Source organism: Scyliorhinus torazame, chromosome 4 (genome assembly GCF_047496885.1).
Source record: "Scyliorhinus torazame isolate Kashiwa2021f chromosome 4, sScyTor2.1, whole genome shotgun sequence".
Taxonomy (NCBI): domain Eukaryota; kingdom Metazoa; phylum Chordata; class Chondrichthyes; order Carcharhiniformes; family Scyliorhinidae; genus Scyliorhinus; species Scyliorhinus torazame.
The window spans coordinates 236,315,035-236,334,307 of NC_092710.1; the positions used below are offsets into that span (position 1 = coordinate 236,315,035).

At 49.3% G+C, this 19,273-nt stretch overlaps 1 protein-coding gene across 2 annotated transcripts in view; it reads right to left on the reverse strand.

Annotated features, from left to right (window-relative positions):
* bach2b (BTB and CNC homology 1, basic leucine zipper transcription factor 2b) overlaps positions 1-19,273 on the reverse strand; it is a 402,051-nt gene that overhangs the window by 10,392 nt on the left and 372,386 nt on the right. For both annotated transcript variants that reach the window (XM_072499499.1, XM_072499498.1), the window contains one exon: positions 12,379-12,585. In XM_072499499.1, coding sequence (XP_072355600.1) covers positions 12,379-12,585 — 207 coding nt within the window. The remainder of the gene's footprint in view (positions 1-12,378; positions 12,586-19,273) is intronic.

A 19,273-nucleotide genomic window follows, 5' to 3' on the forward strand; every position in this document is an offset into this window, starting at 1 on the left:
GCGCCGTCGTGAACCTCGACGGCGTTCACGTCGGCGCGGCCACTTCGGCGTGGGAGTGGAGAATCCCTTCCCTGGTTTCAGAGTTGTTCAAGGAACGTGGATAGTTGAACTTTCAAAAACTGTTGCTCAATATTGCTCAGCTGCAACTGAGAGTAGAATTGAACAGCGTTATAATAAACGGATATATTGCATTAAAAAGTTAGAATCCAAAGATACAACATGGGAAGAAGAAAATAGCTTGCAAAACTCAACAATGTGCCTGAAATATTCAGGCCTTGGCCAAACCCAGGAGTGACGATTGCATATTTAATTGATATTCTTGCAACATCTTTACAATCCTTATTTTTGCTGCCATCACATTTCAGGTTGTTCACAACTGTGATGGATCCAGGTTAGGAAATTGTCCATTTCTGGCTTCAATGCCTCCCTGTAATAAGTGCCATGACGAGCTACTGCATCTAATTATGTTTCTTGGCAAAACTCACTCAGTGGGATAATGCATTTGTAACATTAATTCAGGCTGAGTTGTAGGCTTACATCACCAGAATAGATAGCTTCAAGAGGTGGTCAGTAAGTGCTATCCTAATGTGGTATTTGTTTGCAGACTTATTATTATGCCTAACTACTGCACTGATTACTATTCATAATAAAATATAACTTTGACTTATTTTAAACAGAAATTTGTTCTGTAATTATATTGGTTAATATGAAATTAGATTCATTTTTAACCTGCCATCCAACTGATTGAGATGGCTGATCTAATGTGATTGAATTGAACTGGAGTCAGTCTTAACCATACTTAACCAGTCTTAACCATACTGGCCCAGCAGAAAGGGTGAGATCCAGCAGGTTACTTACCTGCTCAGACCCCGGCCAGTATTTGAATCAGGCCTGAACAAGGGAGCAGTTGCAGCTTTCTCGTTCGGCAGAAGCGGGTTTAGAACGTAGAACATCGGAAATACAGCACAGAACAGGCCCTTCGGCCCACGATGTTGTGCCGAACCTTTGTCCTAGATTAATCATAGATTATCATTGAATTTACAGTGCAGAAGGAGGCCATTCGGCCCCCTGAGTCTGCACCGGCTCTTGGAAAGAGCACCCCACCCAAACTCAACACCTCCACCCAACACCAAGGGCAATTTTGGACACTAAGGGCAATTTATCATGGCCAATCCACCTACCCTGCACATCTTTGGACTGTGGGAGGAAACCGGAGCACCCGGAGGAAACCCACGCAGACACGGGGAGGATGTGCAGACTCCGCACAGACAGTGACCCAAGCAGGAATTAAACCTGGGACCCTGGCGCTGTGAAGCAATTGTGCTATCCACAATGCTACCGTGCTGCCCTTAAGAACAAATAAATCTACACTATATCATTTTACTGTAATCCATGTACCTATCCAATAGCTGCTTGAAGGTCCCTAATGTTTCCGACTCAACTACTTCCACAGGCAGTGCATTCCATGCCCCCACTACTCTCTGGGTAAAGAACCTACCTCTGATATCCCTCCTATATCTTCCACCTTTCACCTTAAATTTATGTCCCCTTGTAATGGTTTGTTCCACCCGGGGAAAAAGTCTCTGTCTACTCTATCTATTCCCCTGATCATCTTATAAACCTCTATCAAGTCGCCCCTCATCCTTCTCCGTTCTAATGAGAAAAGGCCTAGCACCCTCAACCTTTCCTCGTAAGACCTACTCTCCATTCCAGGTAACATCCTGGTAAATCTTCTTTGCACCTTTTCCAAAGCTTCCACATCCTTCCTAAAATGAGGTGACCAGAACTGTACACAGTACTCCAAATGTGGCCTTACCAAAGTTTTGTACAGCTGCATCATCACCTCACGGCTCTTAAATTCAATCCCTCTGTTAACGAAGGCGAGCACACCATAGGCCTTCTTCACAGCTCTATCCACTTGAGTGGCAACTTTCAAAGATGTATGAATGTAGACCCCAAGATCTCTCTGCTCCTCCACATTGCCAAGAACTCTACCGTTAACCCTGTATTCCGCATTCATATTTGTCCTTCCAAAATGGACAACCTCACACTTTTCAGGGTTAAACGCCATCTGCCACTTCTCAGCCCAGCTCTGCATCCTATCTATGTCTCTTTGCAGCCGACAACAGCCCTCCTCACTATCCACAACTCCATCAATCTTCGTATCGTCTGCAAATTTACTGACCCACCCTTCAACTCCCTCATCCACGTCATTAATGAAAATCACAAACAGCTTTCGTTTGAAAGCAGAAGCAGCCCTTCTTGTAAATGTAAAACTTTTAATTGTGGGATCTGGAGGAGCAGGAGTTTTTCAAAAGAAAAAAGACATCTTCCTGCCCGAGATGTCCTTTCCACTTTCCCCATCCCAAAAGCCTCCACCCAGTAACTTTCTTGAAAGCTGGCAAGAAGACAAAGGGCCGCCCAATCTTCACCTTCTCTGCCTCCTCTTTATGTCTGTTCCAGGCAGACAATGGACTGGAGGCACTGAAGTAAATCCTGAGAGTGAAAAAATTAATAATAATAATAATAATATAATAATCTTTATTAGTGTCACAAGTAGGCTTACATTAACACTGCAATGAAGTTACTGTGAAAAGCCCCTAGTCACCACATTCCAGCGCCTGTTCGGGTGCACAGAGGGAATTCAGAATGTCCAATTCACCTAACAAGCACGTCTTTCAGGAATTGTGGGAGGAAACCGGAGCACCCGGAGGAAACCCAGGCAGACACGGGGAGAACGTGCAGACTCTGCACAGACAGTGACCCAAGCAGGAATCGAACCTGGGAACCTGGCGCTGTGAAGCAACAGTGCTAACCACTAAGCCTTGTATAGTGCTGCATTAAAACGTGGTGCACATGTATTTTTGAATTGCATGAGAATATACGTCCGAATGGTGTTAAATGGAACCCTGAGATGCTGTAAGAGTCAAGTGGTTGAATGTCACTGGTATCCTATTTATTTGAAGAAAAAAATGAGGTGTGATCATTCACCTCAGTTTTTATCAGGTCAAGTTCTAGATTGCACTTTAAGAGGGGGAGGAGTTTAAATTCTCTAGCTTTCCCAGCTGCAATTATTTATCAATTATAATTTTAAGCGATCTAATGTCTTCTCAAGATCAACCAGAGATGGGCAATAAATGCTGGCCTAGCCGGCAACACCCACACCTCGGGCGCGATTCTCCGCTCCTGCGCCGGTTGGGAGAATCGCCTGGGTCTCCAGATTTTCCCGAGACGCCGGTCCGACGCCCTCCCGCGATTCTCCCAAGCGGCGAGAACGGCCCCGTCGTGTTCCGCGCAACGCAGGCCGGAGAATCGCCCGCGACACCCAAAATGGCGATTCTCCGGCACCCCTGCTATTCTCCGGCCCGGATGGGCCGAGCGGCCTGCCCAAAAGGGCGGGTTCCCCCCAATGCCGTCCACACCTGGTTGCTGCCGGCGGGAACAGCGCGGGAATGCGGGGGGGGCGGGGGGCGGCCTGCCGGGGGAGGGGGGGAGGGGGATCCTGCACCGGGGGGGCCTCAAATGGGGTGTGGCCCGCGATCGGTACCCACCGATCGTCGGGCCGTCCACTCTGAAGGAGGACCTCCTTTCTTCCGCAGCCCCGCAAGATCCGTCGGACATCTTCTTGCGGGGCGGACTCGGCGAGGACAGCAACCACGCATGCGCGGGTGACGCCAGTTATGCGGCGCCGCGTCAAGGCCTGGCGCGTGTAAATGACGCGGCGCCGCTCCTAGCCCATTGTCGGGCCCTGAATCGGTCGGGATAGGGGCCGTTTCGCGCCGTCGTGAACCTCGACGGCGTTCACGACGGCGCAAACACTCTGCCTCCATTTCGGAGAATCCCGCCCCTCGTAATTGAATTTTTAAAAAGCCATTTTCTTTGCTAACTATTATATTCTGCGCCTATTCCCATGATTGCATGAAGCAAACATCTCACTAGGCTGTGTTGCTGATGTCAGAGAGATGAAAATAGCTATCTGAGCAATGCATTGCAGCAAACAATTTGCTGGCTCCCATCCATCAGCCCTGGTATTTGTCGTACACCTTCAAGCTGATATCTTTGCTTGGATTAATGCACGAAGGAAATTATGTTGTCAGAAACTAAACCCCACAACAGTATTAAAGGCAATAGAAAGGCAATGTTAGAAGCATCAACCATATAAACATTTTGTAGGTGGCGCAGTGGGTTAGCCCTGCTGCTCACGGCGCTGAGGTCTTCGGTTCGATCCCAGCTCTGGGTCACTGTCCGTGTGGAGTTTGCACATTCTCCCCGTGTCTGCATGGGTTTTGCCCCCACAACCCAAAGATATACAGGCTAGGTGGATTGGCCACACTAAATTGCCCCTTAATTGGAAAAAATTAATTGGGTACTCTAAATTTATTTTAAAAAAATAAACATTTTGTTTAACATACAAGGTTGATCTCATTATGGCAGTGTTGTACCCTCAATAACGATGCTTAGAGAGTAAACGGTAAAGGCGGCTTTAATAAGCTGAGAACTAGTCTGGTGCCGAGACGGGTGCTTACTGGGTGCCTTCCACAAGGCGGCCCCTTATATACGACTCCCAGGTGGGCGGAGCTGGAGGCGGAGTCCCCCAGGGTTCCAAGCCCGGTCTTAAAGGGGACATCACCTTACATGATGATAAGGGTACAGTAATACAGTAACCGTTCATCACACACTGCTTGCGAGTAGCCTGACTGAGATAGTTTTGCTACTAATGTGTTTAACTTGCCTTTACTTTTAAGATCTTTCATGGACTTCTGTGCACCTCCTGTGCACATCAGCTAACGCTGCTGCTGTGAGGAGTCTCTTTCGTGTGGCAGTTGTTTATATATTGTCTTGGGGAAAGGCCAGATTATCAAAGTTGGAAGAAACCAGCAGGTAATGATTTGGATTTCTTTTGCTCTTTATGCATCTTTTGAAAGATTGTAAGATTTGCTGTCATCTGATGAATATTACACCTGAGCCAGTCAGGGACAAGTGGGATACAAACCGTTGCCGTGATTCTCTGGAAAGATTTCTAAGTGTTGTAGCAAGTGGAAATTATCGTGAGCTTCTCGGCGCTTGACCCAGCGAGGCCAGCAATGCTATTCAAGGTTAATTGGTCCACTTAACGAGGCCCCAAGGGTTTCTCGCCACAAATGAAGGCTCACCAGCAAACCCCCCCAACTAACAAGGTCGAGCAGCATTTAAACTGCTTGCTCAGCCAACCCCAGCCAGCTCGCAACAATGGTGCCGAGGAGACCAGCCCTAAGATTCGGGATCACTGACCTGGGCAAGGTTCGAGACAGAGTGGAGGTCAGGAGGGGTGTCCTGTTGCCCTGAGGGTCCCGGTAAGCCATAGGGCAGCCAGTGCTGCCTGGGATGAGGTGGCGGCAGCTGTGAGCTCGGGGGTGTGATCAGGAGGACTGGCCTACAGTGCCGAAAAAAGGCCAAAAACCTACACCGGGCAGCTCGAGTGAGTAGCCCCCCCTGACCCCATCGGGAGAGTCCACCCCCCAACTCTCCATGCGACCCCCAACCCTCTCTCCCCTCCCGTCCCCCTTCAAGCCCCCCAAACCTCCCTTAACACCCGCTCTCCCGTTACTGTGACACATGCGTGTGGCTAACGATCTCCCCTCTGTGTCTCCTCAGGGAAAGCTCTCCAATAATCACAGGGAGAGGGCCCAGACTGGCGGAGGGGTGCCAGACTTAAGAACCCTCATCACCTGTGAGGAGTGAGCCCTGGAGGTGACCGGTGTGGCTGAGGACAGAGTGGTCACCAATGCGGAGGCTGACAGATGCCGCAGAAGTGAGGAACCATTGGGCTCCACCCGGAGGACATGTCAAACGTGAGTTGTTATTGTCTTACTTCCTGACCCATTCCTCGCACTGACCACAGGTCCTCCAGCGGATGGCGTCGGCCCATCTCGGGTGGCCCCTCGCCTGCCTCCCAAGAGACCACCTCAGAGGAGAGCTCCAAAGATGCCACTGTTATAGTTGCGGCACAGCTGTCATTCCCACCCTCCTCCAGCACAGATACGCACACCTCGATGGGAAACGTTAGTGGACAGGCTTCGGGGGCACAATCTGCTGCTGATGTACATCAGGTGGAGGCAGGGACCCCCAGGCGAGACAGCAGTCGGACGGCTGCTGGATCCCAGGACCCAGCTGGTCCCAGCCTGATGCTGAGCTTCTGGAAGTGTGTCACCTGGAGCTAATGGAGACGATAGGGAGCAGCTGGGACATTCAGAATGAGATGTCAGTGTCGCTCCAGCAGATCCATAGCAGCTTGGAGGAATCCCAGAGGCTATGGGCACAGGACATGACGCCGGCAATGAGTGCTACCGAGGTCAACACTGCTAGGGTGGGGACTACAGTGGTGTGCCTGGTGCATGACATCGACACCATTAGTGAAGGTGTCCATGGCGTCGCCCAGTCGGTGACGGCCATGTCTGAGCGTCTCGACAGAAGTGACTGATCAGGGATCAGTGTTGGGCCCACAGTTGTTCACAATTTACATAGATGATTTGGAGTTGGGGACCAAGTGCAATGTGTCCACGTTTACAGATGATACAAAGATGAGTGGTAAAGCAAAAAGTGCAGAGGATACTGGAAGTCTGCAGAGGGATTTGGATAGTTTAAGTGAATGGGCTAGGTTCTGGCAGATGGAATACAATGTTGACAAATGTGAGGTTATCCATTTTGGTAGGAATAACAGCAAAAAGGATTATTATTTAAATGCTAAAATATTAAAACATGTTGCTGTGGGGAGGGAGCTGGGTGTGCTAGTGCATGAGATGCAAAACGTTGGTTTACAGGTACAACAGGTGATTAAGAAGGCAAATGGAGTTTTGCCCTTCATTGCTAGAGGGATGGAATTTAAGACTTTTGGAGGTTATGCTGCAATTGTATAAGGTGTAAGTGAGGCCACACCTGGAGTATTGTGTTCAGTTTTGGTCTACTTACCTAAGATAGGATGTACTGGTGCTGGAGGGTGTGCAGAGGAGATTCACTAGGTTAATCCCAGAGCTGAAGGGGTTGAATTACGAGGAGAGGTTGAGTAGACTGGGACTGTACTCGTTGGAATTTAGAAGACTGCGGGGGGGGATCTTATAGAAACATATAAAATTATGACGGGAATAGATAGGATCGATGCGGGCAAGTTGTTTCCACTGGCGGGTGAAAGCAGAACTAGGGGGCATAGCCTCAAAATAAGGGGAAGTAGATTTAGGACTGAGTTTAGGAGGAACTTCTTCACCCAAAGGGTTGTGAATCTATGGAATTCCTTGTACAGTGAAGCAGTAGAGGCTCCTTCATTAAATGTTTTTAAGATAAAGATAGATAGTTTTTTGAAGAATAAAGGGATTAAGGGTTATGGTGTTCGGGCTGGAAAGTGGAGCTGAGTCCACAAAAGATCAGCCATGATCTCATTGAATGGCGGAGCAGGCTCGAGGGGCCAGATGGCCTACTCCTGCTCCTAGTTCTTATGAATTTCTGCCTCGCTGGGGGATGCTACCCTGTACCAGGGTGACATTGATGAGGTTCAGTGGGACATATCCTGCTCTCAGATGGGAATGGCTGAGGCGCTGCAGAGCATGTCCCAGTCACCGAGGAGCATCGCTGAGGGTGTCGACACCGTGGTGCGGACCATGGGGTGCTTGTGCTTGTGCGGCTGACAAATGAGCTTGAGCCCTGCGGCCTCAGATTCCCCAGAGGACACCCACCAGGAGCATCGAAGTCCACGGGAGATGGTAAGCAGCTGGCTGCCTCCACTTCAGGGCCGTCATTCTCCGACCCCCCGCCGGGTCGGAGAATGGCCGTTGGCCGCCGTGAATCCCATCCCCGCCGAAGTCTCCGGTACCGGAGATTGGGCGGGGGCGGGAATCCGGCCGCGCCGGTTGGCGGGACCCCCCGCTCAATTCTCCGGCCCGGATGGGCCGAAGTCCCGCCCAGAAATTGCCTGTCCCGCCGGCGTAAATCAAAGCTGGTATTTACTGGCGGGACCAGGCGGAGTGGGCGGGCTCCGGGGTCCTTGGGGGGGGCGCGGGGCGATCTGACCCCGGGGGGTGCCCCCACGGTGGCCTGGCCCGCGATCGGGGCCCACCGATCCGTGGGCGGGCCTGTGCCGTGGGGGCACTCCTTCCCTTCCGCCTCCGCCACGGCCTCCACCATGGCGGAGGCAGAAGAGACTCTCCCCACTGCGCATGCGCGGGAAACTGTCGGCGGCCGCTGACGCTCCCGCGCATGTGCCGCATTTCCGCGCCAGCTGGCGGGGCAACAAACGCCATTTCCGCCAGCTGGCGGGGCGGAAATCCCTCCGGCGCCGGCCCAGCCCCTCAATGTCGGGGCTCGGCCCCCAAAGGTGCGGATCATTCCGCACCTTTGGGACGGCGCGATGCCCGTCTGATTGGCGCCGTTTATGGCGCCAGTCGGCGTACATCGCGCCGTTGGGGGAGAATGTCGCCCCTGATGTGCATCCTGGGGCGACACCTAGATGTAGCGGTAGAGCTAGGAGGGCCAAGCACGTTGAGAAATGCTGAGGGCACCGGGGGAGGGGGTTGAGGGGCGACACCATTGGGAGAGTGGGAACTTGTATCACTCATTAAGTACCTTGTGCACAGCCATTATGATGCCTCTGTCACTTTCTTCTGCAATGCGGGCTGAACTCTGAACCCTTGGTATATCCCCTCCCCCTGGCACCCACCCACCCTCTGGCCGTGGACATTTTCCCGGAGCTGTGTCCCATCCCTCGGGTGTTGGGATGTTGGCTGCTGCGCCTGTGGTGTTGCCTCCCGAAGTGTTACGGCAGTGTCCAGGCATCAAGTCAATGACTCCCACATGCTGCATTGTCTGACCACCCACGGGAATCCACTTGAGATGTGTGAAATGCTCACTTAAGCAAAATTTCCAATTCCCTAGTAGCAATAGCCTTCAGCCGCACAGCCAGAGGCCTTGGCAGTCGGTGTGGTTATGGGTGGTCGTTGGGGCAGACGGGCAGGGACAAGGGTTGCCCCAGAATGGGTAAACATGATCCAGGGGTTGGCATGGTGGTGCCGCGAGTGGTTGCCCCCCCGGTTGGCCCCCCAGGCACCGCTCCCCCACCCTCCGCCGAGCACAGGGGCGGCAATCTCAGCGCCCCCAGGCTCTTTGTCTGTGACCAAAGATGACTACTCACCTCCTCAACTACTCAGCTCCCACACAGGAGCCCTTCTGCCAGGTTCACGTTTTTCAAAAGGAGTACTAATCGGCACCAGCGCGACCACTTGCTGGGGAGACCGCTGAATGACAGGAAGCCGTTGGATATGGGGTGGCTCTCGTTAATTGAATGAAAATAGGGCTTAAGTAGTGCTAATTGGTTTCTCGCCACACTACAGTGAGATCATGACTTTGCCTCCCGCCCCAAACTGGATTTGTTTAGGGCAGACAGCTCAATGCTAACGTCCGGAGGCTTTTAAATGTAATTATGATGCCCTCAGAAGGAGAGGAGGCGGAGGTGGTGGTTGCGATGGACGCGGAGAAGGCTTTTGATCGGGTGGAGTGGGAGTATTTATGGGAGATGCTGGGAAGGTTTGGGTTTGGTGAGGGCTTTATTGACTGGGTGCAATTGTTCTACCAGGCGCCGGTAGCAAACGTGTGCACGAACCGGCTGAGGTCGGGGTACTTTCAGCTGCACCGAGGAACGAGGCAGGGGTGCCCCTCCTCCCCGTTGCTGTTCGCTCTGGCTATAGAGCCATTGGCCATGGCGCTGAGAGCGTCAAGGAATTGGCAGGGGCTGGTTCGGGGGGGTCCGGGTTTTGCGGACGATCTGCTCTTGTACATCTCGGACCTGGTGGGAGGGTTGGGGGAGGTTATGCAGATCTTGGGGGAATTTGGCAGGTTTTCGGGGTATAAATTGAACAGGGAAAAAGTGAATTGTTCGAATCCAGGCAAGGGAGCAGGAGAGGAGACTGAAGGAGCTGCCGCTCAGGATGGTAGGGAGGAACTTTCGCTACCTGGGAATACAGGTGGCTCGGAAATGGGAGGCACTACACAAGCTCAACCTAACCCGGCTGGTGGAGCAAATGGAAGGGGACTTTAAAAGATGGGATATGCTCCCGCTTTCGCTGGCGGGGAAGGTACAGACTGTGAAAATGACGGTCCTCCCCAGATTTTTGTTTGTCTTCCAGTGCCTCCCCATCTTCATCCCCAAGGCCTTTCTTAAGCGGGTGAATAAGATTATTTTGGGCTTTGTGTGGGCGAATAAAACCGCACGAGTGAAGAAAATGGTGTTAGAGCACAGGGGAGGATGGGTTGGCGCTGCCGAACTTCTGCAACTACTACTGGGCGGCGAATATAGCGATGATTAGGAAGTGGGTGGTGGGGGAGGGGCTGGCATGGGAGCGGATGGAGGCGGCGTCATGCAAAGGCACCAGTTTGGGTGCACTGGTAACGGCACCTCTGCCGTTCTCGCCGGCCCGTTACTCCACTAGCCCGGTGGTAGTGGCGGCACTGAGGATCTGGGGGCAATGGAGGAGGTACAAGAAGGTGCAGGGTGCGTCGGTGTGGACCCCGATTTACAATAACCACAGGTTCACACCGGGCAGGATGGCGGGTTCCGGAGTTGGCAGGGAGCAGGGATTAGACAGACGTGAGATCCATTCATAGGCGGGAGTTTTCCCAGTCTGAACGCGCTGGAGGACAAGTTCAAGCTGCTGCCGGGGAACGGTTTCAGATACTTGCAAGTGCGGGACTTTCTGAGGAACCAGGTGTTGGCTTTCCCACTCTTGCTGCCACGGGTGATACAGGACAGAGTAATCTCTGGTACCTGGGTGGGGGAGGGGAAAGTGTCAGATGTCTGTCAGGAGTTGTTGGAGGCGGAGGAAACCCCGGTGGAGGAACTGAAGGGCAAGTGGGAGGAGGGGTTTGGTGGGGAGTTAGAGGCGGGTCTGTGGGCAGACACCCTAAGCAGGGTTAATTCCTCCTCATCATGTGCCAGGCTCAGTCTAATACAGTTTAAAGTGGTGCACCGGGCACACATGACGGCAGCGAGGATGAGCAAGTTTTAAGGGGTAGAAGACAGATGTGCGAGGTGTGCGGGAAGCCCAGCAAACCATGTCCATATGTTTTGGGCATGCCCGAAGCTTGAGGAGTTCTGGCAGGGGTTTGCCAAGGCAATGTCCAAGGTGCTAGGAACACGGGTGGTGCCGAGTCCAGAGATGGCGATCTTTGGAGTGTCAGAAGACCCGGGAGTTCAGGGAGTGAAAGAGGCCGACGTTCTGGCCTTTGCGTCCCTGGTAGCCGGAGACGGGTCCTTTTAATGTGGGGGGACTCGAAGCCCCCGAGCGTGGAGACTTGGGTCAGTGACACGGCTGGGTTTCTCAAGCTGGAGAAAATAATGTTTGCCTTGAGAGGATCAATGCTGGGGTTCTCTCGGAGGTGGCAGCCGTTCGTCGACTTTCTCGGGGAAAATTAAAATGTCAGCAGAAGCAGCACTCTTGAAGGGGGGGGGCTTGTGGGTGCAATATGGTTAAGGAATGTACAGAAGGGGTTGGGTGGGAAATGTCTATTTTACCATGTTTTTGTTTGTTATTATTTTGCTTGTTATTGTTATAAAAGTTTGCAAATACTTTAATAAAAATATATTTTTTTAAAACAGTCTTTGCCGACAGGAGCGGGCCGGTTGCATCGCAAACTGTTGGCGCCTGGTACGGTTCTCGTTTTTGGCCTCTCCTGCTATTCACCGACCTTGTTTCACTTGAGCGAGAACACAATGAGGCTGGAGATGTGTGTGTGTGTGTGTGTATGTGATGATCTCCAGAATAAGACTTTGAGGTACGACAGACATGAGGCATTTGTAAGTTCCTTGTATATTGTTAATAAATCTATTCCACTGTTTATAGCCCAAGGCATGATTTCTAGCGAGGTTTAATCTATCACTGAACATCTTTGGGCAATTGATACACTCAGTTGCTCACTTTGATTTATAAGAACAAAAGAATTGTGTTGGTAATGAATGCATGGAATATATCTAATAGTCCAATAATATGCATCTACCAACTTACTTTGGGACATGGGCATTATGCAGTATTAAAAATAATAATTTATTCAGATAAATCTTTATCTTTCTTTAGGTTTAGGAAGTCTAATTGTTTAAAATATGTCCTGAGGTTAAGCAGAGAATCCGGTCTTCCTGAGGATATCCTTAGATTAATTCAAAATCAATTCTCTACTTGTAACAAGATGTAGGTAGCAAGATGCAAATCCTTTGATGCTTCCAAACAACAGAAATATAAGGAAATCAGGATTTTATTAGAAAAGAGAGATTGCTTTACTTTCGTAACCGGGTGTGAGACTGGCTGAGAACAGACACTCACAAGATTTGATCGGCAACTGATGGAAAGTTGGCAGTCTACTTACCAACTTTTGAATTTCACATTCCAAGTTCTGAATACAATCCAGTTTTCTCTTCCTGCAGCGTTGGGCTGCAATCCGATTCTTGCTGCGCCTACGGACATCGTGAATGAACTCTAGCTGCTCAGAGGTTAATTTATGCATCTTGACCATCATTTGGAAATCATTCCTTGGAAGATCTGTGATTTGATCGATTGGAAAGGGAAGTTTGACCTACAGGACAAAATAAAGTGAATTGATTAGCTGGAGCGTCGGAACTGGAGAATTCAAACTAAATTATTAGCAGGGTCCCAATTCAAAAATGAATTCAATTGAAAAGTGAGATGAGTGCGTCATGCTTAATATAACAGAACACAAGGAAATATGCTGGTATATGTCCTATAAATGTGGGTTCTATTTGTGCAGAAAGTCTAAAAGCTTTGTAAAGTAACATAAAACACAATACCACACAATTGTTGCAGGTTTTATGAAATAGCAAAGTAGGTCACTGCAAAGTACAGTAACAATATTATGCTGGGACACCTGATATTTAACAGAAATGATAAATCCTTGCGATCATTCTAATCTGTTTGTACCCAGAGCCCAAACATTTTGCAACACAGTTTCCAACCGATAGGTGGCACCAACAGAATGAGTCATCACACATTTTACACAAGAACAACAATAGGCAGCTAAAGCACTTTCATCCTTTCAGCACAGCTGTGTTAGCAATCCACGGCAAATCACTTTCACGGACACATTTATCATGGCCAATCCACCTAACCTGCACATCTTTGGATTATGGGAGGAAACCGGAGCACCCGGAGGAAACCCTCGCACGCACGGGGAGGATGTGCAGACTCCGCACAGGCAGTGACCCAAGCCGGAATCGAACCTGGGACCCTGGAGCTGTGAAGCAATTGTGCTATCCACAATGCTACCGTGATGTCCCTACTCATAGAATCCCTACAGTGCAAAAGAGACCATTTGGCCCATCGAGTCTACACCGACCCTCCGAATGTGCACCCTACCTAGGCCCACGCCCCCACCCTATCCCCGTAACCCCACCTAACCTTCTGGACAGCAAGGGGAGATTTAGCATGGCCAATCCACCTAACCTGCACAACTTTGTACTGTGGGAGGAAACCGGGGCACCCGGAGGAAACCCACGCAGACAAAGTGCAAACTTCACCCAGTCAGCCAAGGCCAGAATTAAACCCGGGTCCCTGGCATTGTGAGGCAGCAGTATTAACCACATGCCAAAGCAACACATGCTAAGGACATATCTGTGATGAAAACCTCCCATGTAAACTTGTCTCTGTAACTGTACCCTCCTGGCAATGATGGTTTCTAGTGGCTAAGTCTATTCCATTGAAAAACTCCTCGGCTCCAACCAACTTTACTCTTCTCAAATTTGGTCATTTTTGCTTTTTGTTAAATCAAAATATTATTTAAAAATTAAGGTCTATATGTATGTAAAGTGTTAATAAGCATATGAAACAATAGCTGCTGTCTAATTCTGGAATAGGGTGAGTAGCTTTATTGTAAAACACCTGCTATTGTTTCACATGCCAAGACCACCATAAGCAGGACACCACCAAGAAGAAGAACGCATTTTGATAAGGTGACAACAGGCAATTTTTAAAAAGTGTTCAGATTGCTGGAAGAAGGGAAGTTTGAGGGAGTTACAAAATAGCAAGTTAGGAGTTTCAATGAGTATTAATTTTAACACAGGAAAGATACAGAAAGCAACAGCAGAGGTAGAAAGGTGTATTTGGAGCTTAGGAGGAGTGGTCAGAAGCAAAGGTCGTAGCATGATAACTAACGATACATTATAGCAGGGAGAGGGTCACTAAACAAGTTGCCAAACTGTTTTTTGTATCCTGTTTCATAGTATGATATTGGATGTTAGAACAGCTTTTCCAGGTATCGGAGCAGTAATTTGTAACCTTAAAGTTCCAATAGTGGGAGATAAAGAAAGTACCATTTTAAGAAAGTAAATGTGACAGGTAAAAGACATTGGAGATGTGAATGCATTAACAACAACTTATATTTCTATAGTGTCTTTAACATAATAAAATAATAAAACCTGGAGTGTCAGAAGGGAAGTCTCACTCTCACCTGTAAAGAATTTGCTTTGACCATCAGCATCAGAAAGACAAATGTTGGTCGAGATCGTTGCCAAACATCATCTATCAGCACTGACAATGTGACGTTGGAGGTTCTTCAGAACTTCACATATCTGGACTCCTTAATCATCAGCAATTTGTCACTTAATGCTGAAATTAACATGTGCATCGCAAAAGCTTCAGCTGTTATGTCCAAGCTGAGTGTAGAACAAACAGCAACAGACTGAGAACACCAAGCTGAGAATCTACCAATCCTGCGTCCTCAGCACTCTACAGTGACATATGCTTGGACACATAGGCAGGAGAAAATGCTGAATAGTCTCCACCTTCACTGTCTCAGACATATCTTTGGTACCTCTTGACAGGACAAGGTCACCAACTTAGGGACTCTGGAGTGTGCAAAGTCCATCAGCATTCGCTCATTGTTAAGTCAATGATATCAGATAGATGACAGCCATTCATCCAAAGGCCTTTTGTACGGCGAACTGACCACAGGATCATGACTTTGCAGGCATCTACACCTCAGCTACAAGGGCTTTTGCACGCGAGGTATGAAGCTAGCAGACACCTGCACTGGTAATTGGGAGGATGACTGTTAGGAAGAGGTGAACAGAAACAAGAAGAATCAACAAGCAAGCTATGTCACCCCAAAAGTCACTATGACCCTTCATAGCCCCATGCCAAAGCAAGCCAAGCTGTGTCCCTCCAACCAGCCCCTTGAGCCAAGCTGTGGCACTTCCATGCCCCTGATCCACTATAGAACCAATGAACCCGATAGTGACAATACCACAGGGCAATAAATGCGTCAATCATTCAGAGCCTTTAACATTGCAATAGCAGAAACTGAAAGCACTTGAAACCTCTTAATCTTTTGTTAATAAACATTGTGAAAATTACAGCAGAGTTAAGAGAGAGAGCCAGACGGTCAACCAGCAACATTTTCTCTGGGACTCAAGTGTTTTAGTACTCTAATGGATTTCTGATTTCTCAGCCAAAAATACATAATGTAGCTTAGCTGAGAGCCCAGTAATCCATTACTCAGTTGAAACCTGTCAATTGCTCAATAAATGAATGTGAATTACTTTAAAAAAAAGATTTTTAAAAAGCACATTCTATAGCCATTCTACAGTTCATTGGTTCTATATAACTGTGGGTCAGTGGTCAGGGAAGTGCCATAGCTTGGCATTGGGGCATGAGGAGCAATGAAGGGTGGATGGAGGCATGATATGGCATGGGAAGTGTGTGTGGGGGAGGTGTGGGGGGGGGGGGGGGGGCTGGAGGGTATCTTTTAATTTTAACTGGGCTGAAGTCCCACAGCACTGAGACAGACTTTTCAAATAGACCACCCTGACGTCTGGCAGCCCCTGCATCTGCCTCCTACCTTTTCCTAGGGTTGCCTGGCCCAACTCCAGCCTACACCCACCCCTGTCCCTCCACAATGCAGATCCCATCCTTGAAGGCACATTTTCCCCTGAGGCGGGTAGGCCGAGCCGGGAATTATAAGTTTAACAGAGGCAACCGGGAATTGCGTGATAAATGGGTCCTGAGCTGACCAGAACTTGAAAGTCTCACACCAAAGAAGGCACTTGCCTAGGTAGGGTGTGTAGAATAGGGTGCAAGCTTGGAGGTCTGTTTTATTTACCTTCCGAAATAACTCTACATAACCTTATTCCAGATGCCTGAATGAGGGGATTGTAGATGATCTGAGGAAGGAGCCAGCTTACTGCTCTGCCTGGCCTTTCCAAACTGTATGTTTTATATTCTAATATATATATGGCTGTAAACAATTTAATTCAAAGTGCAAAACTGGAATGGTTCTGTGGCTTCAGGCTATTTGGAAGTCAGCACATTAAACCTATAGTAATTAATTCCCATGTGTAGAAGTGACAGACTCTCCTTTGGAAACAACTCCCTGACAAATTACTTTTATGTCTCATTTAGATGCACTAATCCAGTATCAGCACAGAACTTGGGAAATAGAGGTAGAATGGGAACAAAGGTTTGTGTGAACTGCAAATTACAACTAAATTGGAAAAAGCAGCATTTTCCTAATTGCCTGTTATTATGCATCTGCCTTTGTACAATGCTCAGGGATTTTTAGCAAATTGCATGTAATCAGAAGTTATTCCTATGATAGTTTGGCTTGATCAATGACCAAATGAATGAACCGTCAGGATTCCGAACAGCAGAGGGATGTCGGTGCTAACGCCGCTGTGCGAGAATTATGAGTTTGAGCCGGGGGGGATGGATCGTGTATACAGGAGGTGGAGGGAGATTGGGCTGGTCAAAGTAAGAGATCTGTATTTGGAGGAAGGGTTCACCAGTCTGGAGGAGCTAAGGGAGAAGGTAGAGCTGCTGAGGGGGAGTGAGTTCAGGTATCTGCAGGTTAGAGACTTTGCGCCAAAGGTCTGGAGGGGGCTCCCTAGGTTGCCGGGATACACCCTGCTGGAGCGACTGCTGCTCTCGGATGTGGAAGGAGAGGGAAGAATTGGGGATATATATAAGTGGCTGGGGGAGCAGGGAGGCGAACGGGTGCTGAACATCAAAGAGAAATGGGAAGCGGAGTTGGAAGGTGAGATCAATTGGGGAGCATGGGGTGAGGCACGGCGAAGGGTAAACGGGACCTCTTCTTGTGCAAGGATGAGCCTGATACAGTTTAAGGTGGTGCACAGGGGGCATATGACTCAGGCAAGAATGAGTTAGTTCTCTCAGGGGGTAATAGATGAGTGTGAGAGATGTAGGAAGGGGCCAGCGAATCATGCGCACATGTTTTGGGATTACGAAAAAATGGGAAGAATCTGTGCAGGAGTGTCGTGGTCTTAGCCAAGTTAGTGGAGGAGGAGGTGGACCCGGACCCTTTGGTGGCAATATTTGGGGTCTCAGAGAAGCCGGAGCTCATGGAGAGGAGGAACGCTGATGTCTTGGCCTTCGCTTCTCTGATTGCATGGCGGTGAATTTTGCTCGAGTGGCGGTCGGCATCGCCACTGGGGGTAGAGGCTTGGTTGGGTGACCTGTATGGTTTCCTGCGGTTAGAGAAGATAAAGTATTAGTGAAGGGGCTCTTCAGGGGGATTTGAGGAACGATGGAGGATGTTTGTGACCGTGTTTGAGGGGCTGTTTGGCACAGGGGAGGAGGGGGTGAAAAAGTGGAAATATCTGTCAGACTGTATAGTTGATTGTTGGGAAGCATGTTTCCCGGGGCGTTTGTTCGCTGTAACCTGTTTTGAAACATGTTTGTAATAAAATACATTTTAAGAAGAAGGATACAAAACAGCATTCGAGGGGGATAATGTATGAATATGGGGAAAAGGTCAGTCGTCTCTTGGCTTGCCAGTTGAGGCAACAGGCGGCCTCCTGAAAAATAAGTCAGGTTCGAAATTCGGGTGGTGGGTTGGTGTCTACGCCAGATAAAGTCAATGGAACGTTTGAAGTGTTCTACAAGAACCTTTATAGGTGGGAGTCACCTGGGGAGGGGTTGTATATGGTGGAGTCTTTGGAAGGCTTGGAGTGTCCCAAGGTGGAGGAGTAAGATCGGGAAGAGCTGGAAAAGCCTTTGGGTGCAGAGGTGGTCCTGACAGCTACTGGGCAAATGCAGACTGGTAAGGCTCCAGGGCAGGACGGTTTCCCAATGGAATTTTATAAAAAGTTTGCAGAATGGTTAGTACCGTTACTGGTGGAGATGTTGGAGGACTCGGTACACGGGGTGCCCAGCCAAGACGTTGATGAAAGCGTCCATTTCACTTCTTTTAAAAAAGGATAAGGACCCGGTGGAGTGCAGGTCGTACCGCCCGATTTCCCTATCAAATGTGGATGCTGAGATGTCAGCCAAGGCACTAGCACAAAGGCTGGAGCAGTGTCTCCCTCAAGCTATCAGGGTGGATCAGACAGGTTTCGTTAAGGGTCGGCAATTGTCCTCTAATGTGCGGCTGTTGTTAAATGTGGTGTTGCCCCTGTTGAAAGATACGGAGCAGGAGGTAATTATTGCACTGGATGCTGAGAAGACTTGGGGGTATTTGTTTGGGATGGGGCCTAAACTGGAAAAGTTTGGGATGGGGCCTAAATTTGTGTCGTGGCTACGATTGTTGTACAAGGAACCGAAGGCCAGCGTCCACACAAATAACATGGAGTATTTTCAGTTAAATAGAGAGTAAAACATTGGTGCCCCATGTCCCCCCTCTTGTTTGCGTTGGCAATAGAACCTTTGGCCATTGCCCTGAGGATTTCAGATCGTGGAAGGGGGATGAGGGGGCGGGAGAGGGTGGGACATAGGGTGTCCTTGTACGCTGACTATCTCCTACTGTAGGTGATAGACCCAATCCCCATCATGGGCGATGGAATGTCGCTGCTGAGGCGCTTTGGCTCTTTTTCAGGGTACAGATTTAACCTGGAGAAAAGTGAGTGTTTCCCGGTTAATCCCCCGCGGAGAGGAGTCAATCTGGGAGTGTTACTGTTCTGCTTAGCGGGTTCTCATGTCAGATATCTGGGGGTCCAGGTGGCCCGGGATTGGGCCCGGCTCCGAACGTTTAACCGTACGAGCTTGGAGGGAAGGGCCGGGACTGATTTGGAGAGGTGGGACAGTCGCCCTCTGTCCTTGGCGGGCAGGATTTAGTCGGTCAAGCTGAATATTTTACCAAGATTTATTTTCCTGTAGCGGGGTTTGCCATGGGAAATTGATTTTTTCAGTCGGAGGGGGTTGTGATTTGGGTATTGTTTGGGTGGTTTTGGTTTTATGTATAAAATGGAGGACGTTTGAATAAAAATATATTTTTTGAAAGGGATGCAGAACTGCAAGAA